At 37.8% G+C, this 17,351-nt stretch overlaps 1 protein-coding gene across 1 annotated transcript in view; it reads left to right on the top strand.

The window, feature by feature from the left end:
- ADGRV1 (adhesion G protein-coupled receptor V1) overlaps positions 1 to 17,351 on the top strand; it is a 515,575-nt gene that overhangs the window by 134,596 nt on the left and 363,628 nt on the right. The window contains exons 45-52 of the mRNA XM_064596364.1: positions 265 to 389; positions 3,504 to 3,661; positions 3,752 to 3,898; positions 4,232 to 4,339; positions 7,620 to 7,884; positions 8,634 to 8,756; positions 14,388 to 14,610; positions 14,937 to 15,141. Of these exons, the coding sequence (XP_064452434.1) occupies positions 265 to 389; positions 3,504 to 3,661; positions 3,752 to 3,898; positions 4,232 to 4,339; positions 7,620 to 7,884; positions 8,634 to 8,756; positions 14,388 to 14,610; positions 14,937 to 15,141 (1,354 nt within the window). The remainder of the gene's footprint in view (positions 1 to 264; positions 390 to 3,503; positions 3,662 to 3,751; positions 3,899 to 4,231; positions 4,340 to 7,619; positions 7,885 to 8,633; positions 8,757 to 14,387; positions 14,611 to 14,936; positions 15,142 to 17,351) is intronic.

The following is a 17,351-nucleotide window of genomic DNA, read 5'->3' on the forward strand; positions in this document are numbered from 1 at the left end:
TTTTTTAGAATATATAGTATGTTATTACTGACTCTGAGTATTTTCTTAAGATCATAGTATCAGATTGTAGTGCTTTTTTAATCCTCATAAATGAATATTTTGAGCTGTAGAGTCTAATTTTCCAGTCATGTGATGTTTGTGGATGGATCTCACCTCGGCTTATATATTTAGAAGTATATTAAATATATGCTAGCAATGTGGCATTTATATTTAATATGTAGAAATTATATTCTTTTTCTGCTTTCTGCAATCCATTTTTTTTAGAGCCACCTCTATAGACATTGAAGAAGCCAACAGGACTGTGTATTTAAACGTTTCACGCACTAATGGCATTGATTTAGCTGTGAGTGTGGAATGGGAGACAATATCTGAAACAGCCTTTGGCATGAGTACGTTTGGTTTCTTGTAAGAACAAAATTCTGTAACCAAGAAAGATTGCATGTATCAGATGTATATTCCCCCCACCCCATGTATCTTATGGACCTGTTGAAAATGGAGAACAGATATCTAATTCTTTTATCACAGCCACAAATATTTTATTAAGAGCCTATCATGTGCCAGGCATGATACTGAACTTACAGTGTTTAGAATATAGGAGGAGGGCACCTGGGTGGCTCAGTTGGTTGAGCGACTGCCTTCGGCTCAGGTCATGATCCTGGAGTCCCTGGATCGAGTCCCGCATCGGGCTCCCTGCTCAGCAGGGAGTCCGCTTCTCCCTCTGACCCTCCCCCCTCTCATGTGCTCTCTCTCTCTCATTCTCTCTCTCAAATAAATAAATAAAAAAAATAAAAAATAAAAAGAATATAGGAGGAGACAGAAATAAACCAAATAAGTTAAAACCACTGTGTAGTTTAAAATTAGAATAAATGTTTTAAAGGAGTAATTCTAAGTGTTGTGAGAACATAAGGGAATGCTTCCCAGGAGTATCAGTGTTTGAACTAGGACTGCATGATGTATAGGGATTGATTCTACAAAGACCTGAGTTGGAGGGTCACTGGAAGGAAAGTGAGAAGCTATTCAGGCACACAAGTCTAGAGGCATAAAAGAGCGTATAAGTGAAGAACCGCCAAGTGGACATTGGGGTTAGAAATAAGGGGAAGTGTTGAGGTTGGAGAGCTAGGTAAGACCCGATAGTTCGAGAGCTTGAAGAATATGTTATGCACATTAGTCTTTATTCTAGGGTTAATGTGATTTAGGCCAGCAGGAGGGTTGCCATGTATATTTGTGGGGTGGTAGGATCACATTTGTATTTCAGAGATACCATTCTTGGTACCATTCAAAGAATGAATTGGCACAGAAGAAAAGAGAGGATAAAGGGAGGCAAACAAAAGGTCAGCCCACATGCTAGCGAGGACTAGCATCTATTGATTGGGTATGAAGGAGATACCAGAGATGATTCCTAGATTTCTAGCTTCTATGGTTAGATGGAGAGTCATGCTCTTCAATAAGAAAGGGAGTACTGAATGAGGACTAGGTATTACTTTGGTGAGGGAGAGTAAAATGTGTGTGATTTAACACATTTTGAATTTGAGATACTTTTGAGAAGACGTTTCTCCAGACTCAAAGGAAAGTCTCTGTTGCAGAGATTTGGAAATCTTCAGCATGTATATTGTATTTAAAGTCATGGAAATTGGTGTAAAAACCTGGAAAGAGGGACTGTAGGTAGAGAAGGGAAGAGGATCCAGACTGGGCTGAGTAGGCTCAAACTGAGTTACTAAAGAGAGGAGGAGGATGTAGCAAAGAAGATGGAGTAGCCCTGGTGAGAAACCTGGGGGGGATATGGGATTGCAGGCAGCCGCACAGGAGTGTTTGAAAAAGGAAGGAGTGGTAACTGTGTCAGTTGCTGGTGTAGAAGCCCCCAGTAAGATGAGAACCAAAAATATATCCCTTGTAGTTAGCAATAGAGAAGGAATAAAATAGCAAGAGCTGTTTGTATAGAGGGATAGGAACTGAATAACATTTTGAGTGGAGGTAAGGGAATGGAGCCCTCCAATGTATGCAACTTTTCAGGAGTTTTGACTGAGAATGTAGGACCGAGCAAAGGCGGTGATGTGGTGTAGGATTCAAGGGGGTTTCTTTGTTCATTTGTTTAGTTGGGAGAGACCTAAGCATATTTACATGTTGATGGAAAAGACCTAGTAAGTAGAGAGAGATCAAATATTTAGAACAGAAAGGGATAGTTAATAGCGGTATGATTGTCTAAAAGGCAGGAGGTGGAATCCAAAAAAGAAAGATTATGATTTCTACTTCAGAATTATCTCATTATTGTTTGGGATCTGCATGCATTTTTGGAAGTACTTGTGAGAGTATATGTTGGAGATTCTTAAATGTCAACATTGTTTATTTTTCATTCACCATCTTCCTGAATTATGGTAGGGAAGCATTTGGCCAGATGGTCAGGCCTTAATGTCAGACCTTCAGACTCAATGCAAAAACTGCGGTGTACCTTTAAAAGATGACAAAATAGGAATGAAAAATACTGGTTTTCTAGGAAAGGAAATCGCTAGTAGGTACTACATATGAGGCATTGACATGATTGCTTGAACTGGTAATCTGAAAATGACCAGTAATTTATAAGGGGCCTAGATTTCAACCTTGACATTTGTTCTTGCTGTTCACACCATTAGCTGAAGTTTTAAAAGAACTTTCTTCAGGAAACTGCTATCATAAAACATAAGAGCTTTTTAAAAATTACTCTTCATGGGATAGGGATGTTTTGCTTTTCTCTGTTTAAATGTAGTACAAAATTTTAGGACATGTACCTGTGATAGCATGTTGATTAAAAACTTGACAGCCATTTAAAACAGGTGAGTCTGCTTTGGCATTCTTAAATATATAACCTGTAAAGTGAGCAATCATTGGATGGGCATAGTTTCAAATTAATAGTGTAAGTTTTTAAAACCCAACATTTAGCATGTTTCTATAAAACTGTATATTATTTTAAACATTTCTCAATTATATTTTCATCTTTGTGAAAGTTAATAAAAATCATTTTGAGCATATTTCCCTTTAAAGTATACATTTAGTATTTTATTTTACTTATTTTATTATTTATTTTTTAAAAGATTTTATTTATTTGTCAGAAAGAGAGAAGAGAGAGAGAAATGAGCAGGGGGAGGGAGAGGGAGAAGCAAGCTCCCTGCTGAGCAAGGAGCCCAATACTGGACTCAATCCCAGGACCCTGGGATCATGACCTGAGCTAAAGGCAGAGGCTTAACTCACTGAGCCACCCAGGCATCCCACATTTAGTATTTTAAATACACTTTGGAAAAATCTACATGGGTTTAGAGTAGAGTTTAGGTTTTAAAAAAAAAATTGTTACTTTTAGTTATTTCTAAGTTCTCTAGCTTATATTTTCTCTGTCTGACAGACACACACACATCATAGAAGGATCTTTATTTCTGGTAACAAACTCACTGGTCTTGCTGTTTAAGCAGTAAACTTGGCATAGATAAAGTTTTGAAGGTTTTGTACATTAACAAATCATGATTTACGTATTTCAGGGGGAATGGATGCTGTGTTTTCCATAGTTCAGAGTTTTTTGGAGGCATCGGCTTCTGGTTGGTGTTTCTTTACTTTGGAAGATTCAGTATATGGTGTAATGTTAAGAAAATTGTCTTCTACTATTTATCGATGGCAAGGGATTTTTATTCCACTTGAGGTAAACATCAGTCATTTTATAGTACATAAAATAAAATGTACATGTGAATTTTGGATGTCTCTTGAATTACTGTTATTTCTTATTTCCTAGGATTTAAATATAGAAAATCCTAAAACTTGTGAGGCCTTTAATATTGGTCTTTCCCCTTACTTTGTGATTACTCATGAAGAAAGAAGTGACAAAAAGCCTTCTGTTAACAGTGTCTATACATTCACATCTGGATTCAAATTATTCTTGGTAAAAAATATCTTCATTTTTTGTAGGTTGCTTTATTTAAAGGAAAAATCAGATTTGTAAGATTGATCTAAATGGAGGATAATATATGTTCTATATTAATGTGAAAGGTTTTTTTTTTTTTTTGCAAGTTGATACACATTTTAACAGAGTGTCTTAATTCAGGGATATTTTTGTTTGTCTTGAAATGATACCTAGTTATGCATACCTAGTGCTCAGAATGATTTTTCAAGTTTTGAACTTTAAATACTAACTCATACTATTACTGTATTCACAACCTTTCCTAGTAAAATTCTCCTTTAAATATTTATTCCCATGGTTTTGTCTTCCTTGCAGGTACAAACAGTCATTATTTCGGAAACTTCTCAAGTAAAATATTTTAGTTCAGACAATCAAGATTATTTAATTGTCGCAAGTCAAAGAGATGATTCTGAGTTAACTCAGGTTTGATTGTTTTAAAGTGAATTTAAAAAAAATGCTATATTTGAAACTCATCAAAGATGTAGTCTGTAAGTTTAGTATAAAAAAAACCCCCATAATTTGGCTGTGGTAAAGTAGCAAAGTAGAGTGTAGATGTTAATTAGTCACAGTTAATTTTTAAACAATAGAATTGTAAATATTGTTTTCAAGAGCTAGAGCAAGTGTAGTAATAAGCATGAACATTTAATTAGAATTTAATGGCATTGAAAAATGTTACGGAGAAAAATCACATAACTGGACAGATGGTATAACTAAAACTTCATGATTAACATTGCCAGATGGGCACTTAACATCACGCCAGAAATTCCACATTTCTCAAGTAAACGACATCTCATAATCCTAATAATGCTTGTTTGATAATTTTCTCACTGCTCAGACTCCTGTACCTGCTTCTCATCTCCTCATTTTTGCTAACGACTTTGATGACTAAACTGCTTTCTGGAAGGAGCTTAGTCATCTTGCCAAGACCAAATTCAGAAACCTCCTTGCAGCATAGTTTTATTCTTCCATCCTGTCATGGAGGAAGCTTTCCTTCTATAGAAGCCAGGCTCCTCTGGCCATCAGAAGGTTTGGTTACTCCTTCTGTGTGTGACATCTAGCATCTCTATTGGATTATACTAGTCCGCATAAATGCACATCTCCAAGCTTCAAAAGGAATTTCTGTCCTCATTTCACCCCCTTCTACTTTGTTTTCTTCCTTTCCTCCCCTCTGTGGTAAGAAACCTTGAAGGAATTGTCTACCTGCTTTGTCTTACCTTGTGGTCACTGATGACAACTGGGTCGCAAATTCACTGGATGTTTTTCTGTCTTTGTCTTAGGCTGCTTCTTGTGAGCATGTGACAGTCACCTCATCCTCAAATTTCAGCCACTTCTCCTCTTCATTTCTATGATACCACACGTTCTCCTCCTGTCTCTGTGCCGCCCTTCCCAGTCTCCACTGCTACTTCCTCTTCCCTTTTCTGAACTCAGATGTCTTGGAGTTGTCCAGGTTTAGTTTTAGTTCAAATTTCCTTCACTCACTCTAGGTACTTCTATCAATCCTCTGTCTTTAGGTATCAGCTGTAGGCTGTCTTACACTTTTCTTGGTAGCCTTTTCTCTAATTTCTAGACTTACATATCTAACTTCCTATTGGCATCTCCACATACCTATGTTTTAAGTATCTAAAATTTAACATATCCCAAACTGAACTTTGATTTTCTCTGTGAAACTTGTTGCAGTGCTTGCTTTCATCTCAGGAAATGGCAGCCTCATAAATGCAATTGCACAAAACAAAATGCTCGCACACATCTCCCTTGATTATTCATTTTTATTCATTCACATCTAATTTTTTTTATTCTTATGTTAATCCCCATACATTACATCATTAGTTCTAGATGAAGTGTTCCATGATTCATTGTTTGTGCACAACACCCAGTGCTCCATGCAGAATGTGCCCTCCTCAATACCCACCAACAGGCTAACCCATCCTCCCACCCCCCTCCCCTCTAGAACCCTGTTTGTTTTTCAGAGTCCATCGTCTCTCATGGTTTCCAATTTCCCCCGCTTCATTCTTCCCCTCCCGCTACCTTCTTCTTCTTCTTTTCTTAACATATATTGCATTATTTGTTTCAGAGGTACAGATCTGAGATTCAACAGTCTTGCACAATTCACAGCGCTTACCAGAGCACATACCCTCCCCAGTGTCTATCACCCAGTCACCCCATCCCTCCCACCCCACCCCCCACTCCAACAACACTCAGTTTGTTTCCTGCGATTAAGAATTCCTCATATCAGTGAGATCATATGATACATGTCTTTCTCTGTTTGACTTATTTCACTCAACATAATACCCTCCAGTTCCATCCACGTCGTTGCAAATGGCAAGATCTCATTCCTTTTGATGGCTGCATAATATTCCATTGTATATATACACCACATAATTTATTACTGTTTTTGATTATATCTCCCAGTAATGTTTTGAAGACAGAGATTTCTTTCCACCTCTTTTTCTCTCTCCCTAGTCCAGCTTCCATCATTTCTCACCCACACTGTTGGAGTTGCTGCCTAGCTGGTCTCTGAACTTCTTCCCTGACTCCTCACATCCATTCTCCATCCAGGAGCTGGAGTAGTCTTTTAAAAATATTAATTATTTCACATTTTTCCTCATTTTAAAACGATTCAATGATTTCCAATTATACATAGAATACATTCTAAGTTATTTAACATGGACTAAAAGTAGCATAACCTTAGTTATTTATCTACCCAGCACAGGACTGGATTATGTCTGTTGTCCTGAGGTAATTGTCAGTGTTGTCCCTTTTGCTCTGTAAAGGATCCCCGTTATACATTATATAGTCATCCTAACAAAAGATACCTCATGATCTTACCTCTCCATTCTTACTGTCTCAGGACGGTCAACTTCCTTCTAGTTGGACCAGTCTTCATTCAGCTTATGACAAACATTTTCTGCCTTAGAAACTTTGTCATGTCATTCTTTGTAACTTTATTTCCCTAGTAACACCCATAATTCTTTATCATATCTCAATTGTTATCTTCAGCATTTGTCTCAACTGAATAATCATACATTTATTTAATCATTGATGTATTTATCATTGGCCTTTTCCTATCAGTTAATAAGATCTATAAGGGGAGAGGCCACTCTGTCCGTAACTCTTAGCATAATGCCAGGCCCACATAGGTTCCCAATTGTTGACTGAATAAATATAATTCTTTGTGCAGTTGACCAGATTATGTAAGAAACCAGGTGGATTCAGGATTTTCTTTTAATTTTAAATATATGAACACTCACCTTAAAACCTTGTGTACATTGCCACCTTCAGGACTAAAGAGTTTTGGTGTTTCTTTTTATATCCTATTGCTTAAACAATGGGTAAGGAATGATATTATAGATTAGAAAATTTCTTATCCAGATCTGAATTTTTCATACTTAAATGACTTTCCTCCTAGTTTTGGCTTCCCCTTTCTCTTGCTGTGACCAACCCTTACCCAGATGTATATTTGAGATTGATTTATTTTCACGTAACTTCTTTTTCACTTACTTCTCTGTGTGTGCTTACACACACACATACACACACATAAAAAGAGCAGTGAGAGAGCATCAGTTCTGATATTTTCTGTTTTATGAAAGTATCCTCCTAGTAATAAAGGGGGGGGCTAGGAGACTGAATATATGATATTGCTTAAATTCACACAAATGCTAAATTCCTAGTCACGAAGGGTTTTGTATTTGAACATTTCCCACAGGTCTTCAGATGGAGCGGAGGAAGCTTCATGTTACATCAGACACTCCCTGTCCGAGGTGTGCAGAGCATAGCCTTGTTCACCAGAGGAGGCTCTGTGTTCTTAGCCATTTCCCAGATTAATGCCAGGCCAAATTCCCTTTTATTCAGATGGTCTGGCAGTGAGTTTATTAACTTTCAAGAAGTGCCAATCAATGGGACAACACAAGTTGAGGCCTTGACTTCAGGCGATGATATTTATTTAATTTTTGCCAAAACTGTCTTTCTAGGTGAGAAGATAATAGTGTTTGTAATGCATACATAGTTGTCAAAATTATCTAGCATTCATGTAATATGTTCTTTATGAAAATATGTAGCTCTTGGAATAATTTTTTGCTAATCCATTTCTTGATGGATAGTGTATTGACTGTCAGCTGCAAGTGGATTTTGGGAAAAAAAGACCACATTTAAGTGATATGTGTATAATCTGTAGATTATGAGCTACTGCTTTAAAGTTATATTAAAATAAAATTGGGGATGGGCATGTAAAGTGAAAAGATCTATGAAAAGATATCTGAAGATCTTATATCCAAAGTGCAGTGACATTTTATGTGACTATCCTTGAGGAGCCATGGGTAATTTATAGCAGTAATAATTAGTGCTCAGCAACTTTTGATAAGACTATTTGAAAACATTCTCTGAATATAAATATGCTCTCTTCTGCTTAGTGGAACTTTCATGGGTAAAATTTCAACATTCCTAAAAAACAGAAAATGTGTCACTGTTCTTTCTTTTATATCAGATCCTGATTAATCAGTGGCCAGCCATTTATGTACTTCATGTGGTAAATGTAAAAAGACTTTTGAAGTGTTTCCTAGTAGGCCATATTTTTGTTTAACAAAACTAATTTGGAGGAATATCGACTAAATTTGTTTTTTAAATTAAATTTGATATTTTTATTATTTTTTTACTGTGTAATTTTGTCATTTTTTTCCTGTAACTTTTGCCTTCAGATTTGACTTTTATTCCATTATTGTAGGAAATCAGAATTCAATTGATATTTTCATCTGGGAGACAGGACAGCCCTCTTTCAGATATTTTCAATCCCTGGATTTTGCTACTGTTAATAGGATCTACTCCTTTACACCAGCTTCAGGAATAGGTAAGGGTTTTTAAACTGCTAATTAATCTGAAATGCAGTGTGGAAAGCTAGAATAATTTTAATTGTATTGAATTAGAGATGGTATCACATTGCCAGACACTAGGTATTTTAATAAGGATGTAAAATCAAGATCTTAACAGAAATATTTCTGGAAATCCTAGAAATTCAAAAGGACTACTACTTTTAAAATGGGGATTGTGCTTGAGAAGAATCAGAATAACTGAAATATGGCAGAAAATATTAGTGAAGGATATAGTAAGATAATATATTCTGTCTAGAGAAAAATGAAGAGTGACATTACATATAGTAATATGTTTTAAATATGAAAATATAAGAGGATAACAGGTGTCTGCATTGAAGTGTTTTTTAAAAGTCAGAAAATGATTATAAGAACTCTGCAGTCCTTGTTCACTCTCCCATCCTTCTTCCAGTCTGATCCTTTCTTGGTTTTCTGTTCTTTAATCCACATGTTTTTAATCAGAAACATAAGCAATAATTTTATTTGGAGTGATTTCCAAAACAAAGTCTGTTAGTGAGAAACCAAGGGGTGAATGTTGTTTGGAGGCCACAGGACCATTTCAGAGTTGGTGAAGAATCAGGTGGGTGGGCCCATGGTAATAAGGCTCAGAAGGCAACACCAGTTGGCATGGTGAGCCTGTGGGACTGCCTCCCAGAGCAGGGGTGAAGAATGCAGGGGGCACGCTCAGTGAGTCAGCATGTTTTCTGTTGAGGTGTCCAGAGAAACTCAGCAGCCAAACCAAGTGACTCAGCCTGAGTCTGGATGATTCAAAGTCCCGCTTTTAAACTGAGACATAGCAATTTTGTATGAATTAAACAGTACCATTTATTGATTAGACATTATATGTAAGTCATTGTTTAAAGTTATGAAGAATTCCTTGCCTTCAGAGGTTTAATGTCTGGTTGGAGAAGCAAGAAAAATATTAAGACATTAATTCAAGATAGAATTCCAGTCCCATTTGCTCTGTGAATGGTAGAATTGAAGGGGTCTCAGAGGGGAGCTTGAACTAGGCCTGGATAGGCTGGTAGGAAATGTTGTGGGTAGAGGGAAAGGTGTGAGCAAAAGAGAAAGGTAGAAGTATATATGACGTTGCGGGCACAATGAGCAGACTAGAGTGCTGGGGACAGAGGATTTGACTCAGAGTGTAGTGGTGGTAAGGTTGGAAACATACACTATCGTCTATACAAGAAGGTCTGGCATGTCAGGCTTAGGATTTGATCTGTGTTTGATGGTTCAGTGGTTCCCACATATTTTTGTCTTAGGAACTTTTCACCCTCTTAAAAATTTAAAGATTTCATGTGGATTCTATCTACTGATATTTATTGTATTAGAAATTATAGAGGAGAAATTTTAAAGATACTTAATAATTCAATTGAAAATGATAGCAGTGAACTCATTACATGTGAATGAAAATAGCATGTTTTATCTGGATTCTCATGTCTGCATCTGTATTCTACTTACTGTAATATTATCGGTCATATGGCCTCTAGAAAATCCCACATACGCTCATGAAAGAATGAGAATGTTGTAGACAAATGACATCTTAGTATTACTACAAAAATAGTTTTGACTTCACAGACGCTCCTGAAGTGTCTCAATGACCATGAAAGGTTCAGGGACTACGCTCTGAGCATTATTGGGGTAGAGAAATCCTTGAAGGCCTTTCAAAGGCAAGTGATGATCAAAGGCATGTTTAATAACTCCACCTAGCTTTGGTGTACAGACTATGCTGGATGCAATAGTTTGCAACTGCTCAGGCAAGAGTTGATATAGAAGCCTCTGTGGGTGGCTAGAGATGTGGCACTTGAAGAAATCAGTTAGAGATTTAGATTTTGGAGACATCAATACGTTCAGGTAGTTGGACTCATAAAAGCTAATATCTATAAAGTAAATGATATTGAGAAGAATAGAGGATTTAGCACAAATCCAGGAGTCTGCTCTTGTTGGTTTTCTCCTAGGTGCCTGGCTGTAGCTTTCTGTATCAGGCACTGTAATCCTTAGACACTGTCTCCTGAAGTCGCCTGCACTGCTGACCAGGACTCAGATCTTATTTATCTCTCACCTTTTACGGGTTATCTATCTCATTGTGCTTTCTTTCCATATGCCCTACCCCTCCTCAGCCCTGTGTCCACACCACGTTCTCCCAGACTCTGGTCTCTGTGCATCTGGACTGTTACATCATTGTCTGCCCTCCACTCCAGATTCACTCTGCTGTCAGAGTCCTGTGTCTGCCTCTGTTCTGAATGTCCTCTCCGTAAATAACTTCTCTTTATTTGTCAGACTCTGACAGGCCATGAAGCTGTGATGTTATCCTGTGAAGTACAGCTCTGGGGCTTTCTTAGCATTTACTCAACAATTGATTTACTACATAAATTATGTATCTTTCATCATGTATTTGTTTAGTTTGTGTCTACTTGTCCTTTAATTCTGTGGCTTTATTATTTTTGCTTTTCTTGTACCTCAAGTTTTCAAGTGGACTAACTGTATCTACTTGAGTCACTTATTATAATTCAAAATAGTTTCCTAATGAATGTTTTTAAGGATGACAAGTGCTGCCTGAATGGGCTGTTAATTGAAGTTATAGAATTCCCTTTAAAGATTTTTAAAGAAATAGAATAGGCACACTTTCTAAAAGAATTTATGAAAAATTCTGCCAGAGGCTTGTTAAGGGACCCATTGTGAGGTCTTTTTATTTCTTTTGTTTCTGTGACTTGAGGTGGTAGAAGTATGAAAAGATTATAAGTAATTATTTAGAATGGCTTATTATAGATCCCCTGAAAGCTGAAATTATGCATTAAATAATATTCAAGGACTTTCTTATTTTGAATATGTCAAATATTAGATTGGAGCCATTACTGTGAGGATTACATATTTATTCTGCTTAATGACTTGACAGAGATTATTGGGTAGAAACTTAATTCTTTAAATGGAAAAGGAAGAATGAATATGACAAAGGCTGCAAGGACATATAAACTTATCTTTCCCTTCTTCCTTCTCTCCTTCGTTATTTAATAGATTTTTAAAATGCCACGTATGTACCAGGCATAGTGGTAGGCCCTGAGGAAACGAGGGTAAACAAAATCTTTTATACCCCCTGCTCTGAAGAAGTTTTAACATGCAATAGGGAAGGGAGACACAAATAACACAAATAAGTTTCTAACTACAAACAGATACCTGCTATCAGAGGATAAAGTGCTCTACTACCACAAAATGGAGAAAACTTGACCAGGTCTAAGGGATGCTTAGAAAGCTTCTGTAAGGAAGAGCCATTTAATAAATCTGCTGGAAAGACACTCACTCCTACCCTTCTCCTTCTTTTCCCAACACTCTCCTCTTCACCAAAACGATCACCTTTGAAAATCATCATCTGTGGAAATCATTTGGATGAATTCATCATCCCTGTGTGGTCACCATAAGAAGCCCAGGCCCCCTTGGGAGAAAGCGACTCATCCCATCTGGTCTGTGCATGCTCTGGACCACATAAGTCCTAATTTCCAGACTAGGGACTCAACTCTCTCCTCCCCCAACTCCCCAAACCCTTCCACAGTGTCCCCCAGAACAGTTACGCTCTGGAACTTTTCTCATCAGAATGCCCCTCATGTCCTTGCACTGGAATCCCGCCCTGTCCTGAGGACGCTGCTTCCCACACAGCCCTCTCTGGCTGTCCTATGTGTTACTGGTTTCTTCTCCCAGATCTCTAAGTGCTAGGAATGCTCACTCTCGCACTCCGTCCTGGGACTTCTCTATGTTCACTCACTCCTTAAATAATCTCAGCCAGTTGCCTTCCTTTGCGATACTTTTGTTTGTTTATAGTTTTGCTAACTGGAAGGGAATTCTGTAATCAGTACCAGTTAAAATTCTGTTCCCCAGAGTAGGGACTTAAGGGTTTTTTATCCTTAGAAACTCCTGACCCAGTTCTGTGAACTTGAACAGTACAAATGGCTGTTTTCTGAGAAAACGCTCTCTGCATACAAAAATGCAGATTTGAGCCCCGTACATTTCCTACTCTGAATGTCTCATTATCTATTTGCTGCCTTCTCATACTTATCAGATTGGGAGGAAGTGAATAGGGTATACCTCTGAGGATTAAGATACATAATCAGTGATGCTCAGAACACTTTATGATTTTGGTTGAGCCTGTAGATTGATTGATTGATTGAGACTGTAGAATCATTTAAACTTAGGAGATGTTGAGATCCCTCTGAAGAATTTGCTCTTTACTGAATATCTTCAGTTTTACAGAGCTGTATGAAAAATATATGATCATTTTTAAAAAGCAAGTTCATTAATAACATTTTTCTTAATTTTTACTTTTTATGCAACATTTACTAACCTGCAATAGTACTTAAATAATTACCATAAATAAACATAATGAGTAATTCTTGGTATTTAAGAGTAGGAATATGGATCTTCCATTGTAACCTTATAGGCTAAAATTTTCATAGTTTCTAGTTCTATGTGCTGTTTTAATAACCAAACCCATCTTAGTTGATATCTTTATGCTCTGATGTGTTTCTTCAGGTACTGGAATTTGTGCATGTTTCTGGTTGGTTTCTCATGGTTCTCCCTAGTTTTAAGTCTGAAGATTACTTAGTGGCATGTACAGTGTAGTAAGCTCCCTGACTCCAAATTTCCCTTTCTATACAATGTACTAAGCTCCTTTCCCCTCCATATTCGCTAATGTTTGCCATTGTGTTGAATCATTTAGAGCACGTTTTCCTACCAACATTTCAAAAAGCATTGGCAGCATATACTCTGAGATCATAAATTTGTTCAGATCCTTTGGCCTAATTACCACCTTTAAGAATTTATAAAGTGAAGGGGCACCTGTGTGGCTCAGTCGGTTAAGCATCCGACTCTTGATCTCAGCTCAGGTCTTGATCTCAGGGTTGTGAATTCAAGCCCCACACTGGGCTTCATGCTGGGTGTGGAGCCTACTTAAAAAAAAAAAAAAAGGAATTTATCAAGTGAAAAGAATTAGTAACTGTCTCTAGTTAATATTGAAAAATAAACAAATAAACAGTGTAGAGAAATTAAGTATATTTTAAAGATCAACTCTAGAGATTGTGCATTAAAATCATAAATTTGAATGCTTTGTAGCAACACCTAAGAAGTGCCATATAAATATAGGATTAAGCATTTCATTTAAGAATTTTTTTGTATTTAGTCTGTTTATAATTATGCTCATCATGAATTCTTATGGATGGTGACTGGAATGGAAAATATAAAAATGAAACATTGAGTTGTGGGATTATGCATATTTTTCACTTTAAAAAATATCCTACCATGCTATCCAACAAATAAATACCGAGATGAATAAAAGAGTCCACAATCCATTTGGGCTTTACTATCCAGTGGTTTCTTATTTATTAAGTGGATTGTGGGTTTACTGTTAGGCTGGTTTGGTCACTCCACAGCATTTAAAAAATTACTATTTACATTCAGTTATTTTAAATAATATTTTGATTTTCAGAAATCAGATCATATTTAGTTAATCCAGAAATCAAAATGGAACTTTGAGTGTAGAAAAGTTTTGCTTTGGTACCCTGATGGGCAGGCTGTGCGGTGACATTCACGTTTCACTGTAGTTGCCTTTTCTTTCCTTCCCACAGTCCACATCCTTTTTATTGGCCAAGCTACGTCTGCTCTTTACTGCTGGAATTCAGAGCTGAATCAATTCTCTTTTATTCTGGAAGCCCCTTCTGCTCATGATGCAGCTTCTGTTACAGTAAAGTCCTTTAATTCAAGCAAGAGTTTAATTGCTCTAGTGGGAGCTGTCCACTCACACATATATGAGCTGGCCTTCATCTCGAGTCAGTCTGACTTTATTCCTAGGTAGGTTCAGCATTTTATGCAAAGTCTCTTTATGTTCACCATAGTTTTATATGGCACCTAATTTCTAAGTGTTTATTTAGTGACTGGAAATATACAAAATATAAAAGTAATTTATAATCTAGAAATTTGGTTGTATTCCATAGTTCTTATATCTACTTTATGAAGTTAATCAGTATTATGAACATTTTATATTATAATTTTATTTATGAAATATGATTTTTCCAAATGTTTAATATTAATCAGTGTTTTGAGAGTTTTATGGGTTTGTATATGTATATGCCTGAGATTTGTTGCAGCTGATTTACTTGATATACTTCTTATGCTAGTTCAGGTGAACTGATATTTGAACCTGGTGACAGAGAAGCTGTAATAGCGGTAAACATCCTTGATGAAACAATTCCAGAAGAAGAAGAATCCTTTAGAGTTCAGCTTAAAAATCCCAAAGGAGGAGCAGAGATTGGTATTAACAGTTATGTAAAAATAACTATTCTGTCTAATGATGATGCCTATGGAGTCGTTGGATTTGCTCAGGTAAAGATCCCACACTTAGAAATCAAAATGATTTATTCATTGTATTTATTTATTTATTTTAAAGCTTTTATTTATTTATGTATTTATGTATTTATTTATTTATTTAGAGAGGGAGGGAGAGCATGGGAATGGGGGGAAGGGCAGAGAGAGGGAGGAGGAGGGAGAATCTCGAGCAGACTCTGTGCCAAGCACAGAGCCTGATGCGGGGTTCGATCTCTTGACCCTGAGATCTTGACCTGAGCTGAAATCAAGAGTCAGACACTTAACCAACTGAGCCACCCAGATGCTCCTCTTCATTGTATTTATATATTAGATGTTGTCAGCACTCTGTCCTACTTTGAATATCTTCAGCCTTTCTCCTTTCTCTTTCCCCATTTCATCCTCTGCCCCACTCTGCATTTTATCGTGAACTTTACTAATGTCTTATAATTTCTATTCCTACACACTGAAACCTCTGAATTGACTTGTCCTAAACTTTTTAATGTAGTGATTCCTCTTACAAGATTGAATTTGAAATGTTACTAGTTGGCCTTAGTCCTGGAGTTTGGCTCCAGTGTTAGCCTTATCTCTAGGGGGTAATGATGAAGCACATTCCAAATAGACTATATACTGTGTTTTGTCACATGCATCACCTACAAATGTATTACTGTCCTTTGTGTATTGAAGGAGAAAGAGAGAGAGAGAGTGGGGGGTTAAGTTTGTAACTGTACATGCATTGTACACATGGGGGTGGTTTCCCCTGAGGAAAGAGAACTATGCAGATCTTACCAGGTCGACTTCCATGCTTGGACTTCATATTCCTTAGCAAAAGGGCACCCATCTATATTGCATCATTTAGCCCTATTTGCCAACTCTGTCTTGATTTCTTAACTCGAATTACAGCTGCAGCTATCATGCATTGTTCTCTGAAATATTCTGCAAGTAAGGAAAACTCAGCTAAAAGTGGTTTAGACACCAAAAACATGTCCACAGAGAAGATGGGCTTCACGGTTGGATACTTTACTGTGTCACCATGGCTCAGATTCTTTCCATTTCTCCACTTTGCCAACATAAAGTTGATTCTTCATTTGGTTGTTTGAAAGCTGATGTTATTGTTAGGGCCACTGCTTTCTTGTTTATGTCCCGTTGGGGAGAAAGAAATGTGGCACTTGGGGCAAGGAAGAGATTCTCCAAAAGCCTCTAGAAAACGTTTCTTATGTCTCATTGGCCAGAACTAACAAAGCCATTCATTCATCTGTTCATTAATGTATTCATTCATGTAGCAGTTATTTAACAAACACCTACTGTGTACCAGGTACTGTTTGCAGATGCTAGAGATATATCAAGAAATAAAATAGTAAAAAATCTCATATCCTCCTTTCTCTGAATTGCGGAGGAGGCAAAGGGAGACAGACAGTAGACGAAGACGTGCGAGACACCGGTGCTCTGTGTGATGGTAATAAGTGCCCTGGAGGAACGTTAGGCAGGGAGGACAGATGGAGATTGTGAGGTGGGGGTGGAGGTTGTGTGCAGAGAAATAAAACATAGGCTATCAGGGAGGGTGGCACTGAGGAAGTGACCTGAGGGCGAAGGCCTGGAGGAGACAGGGGAAGAACATTCAAGGCAGGGGGAATCATCAAGAGGAAAGGCCCTGAAGTGAGGCCTCACCCACATGGTGCAGCAAGGAGGCCACTGTGGCTGAAGTCAGTGTACGAGGGAAAGTGGAGGCCCAAGAGGTGAAGGGCCAGGGCTCTGTTTCCGGCTTCCTCAGCAGCACCCACAGGTTTATGACTTGCTAGGAGGACTCAGAGGACTCAGGGTTTAGTCATACTCATACTGTGATTTATTACAGTGAAGGGGATACAAAGCAAAATCATCAAGGAAACGGCATGTGGAGTAGAGGTGCAGAGGAAACCGTGGCAAGCTTCCAAGAGCTCTCTCCCAGGGGAGCCATGCAGCACGCACTTAATTCCCCCAGCATTGAGTTGAACTCTGACAGCATGTGAGAGGTGTTGCCAACCAGGGAAGCTCCTTGGAGACTCAGGGCCTGGGGTCTTTTTTTTTTTTTTTAAAGATTTTATTTATTTGACAGCGAGAGAGGGAACACAAGCAGCGGGAGTGGGAGAGGGAGAAGCAGGCTTCCCGCGGAGCAGGGAGCCCGATGCGGGGCTCGATCCCAGGACCCTGGGATCATGACCCGAGCTGAAGGCAGACGCTTAACGACTGAGCCA

The sequence above is a fragment of the Mirounga angustirostris genome, unplaced genomic scaffold, assembly GCF_029215605.1.
Source record: "Mirounga angustirostris isolate CCGP_5_RB_7025 unplaced genomic scaffold, mMirAng1.0.hap1 SCAF_7, whole genome shotgun sequence".
In the NCBI taxonomy this organism is placed as follows: Eukaryota; Metazoa; Chordata; class Mammalia; order Carnivora; family Phocidae; genus Mirounga; species Mirounga angustirostris.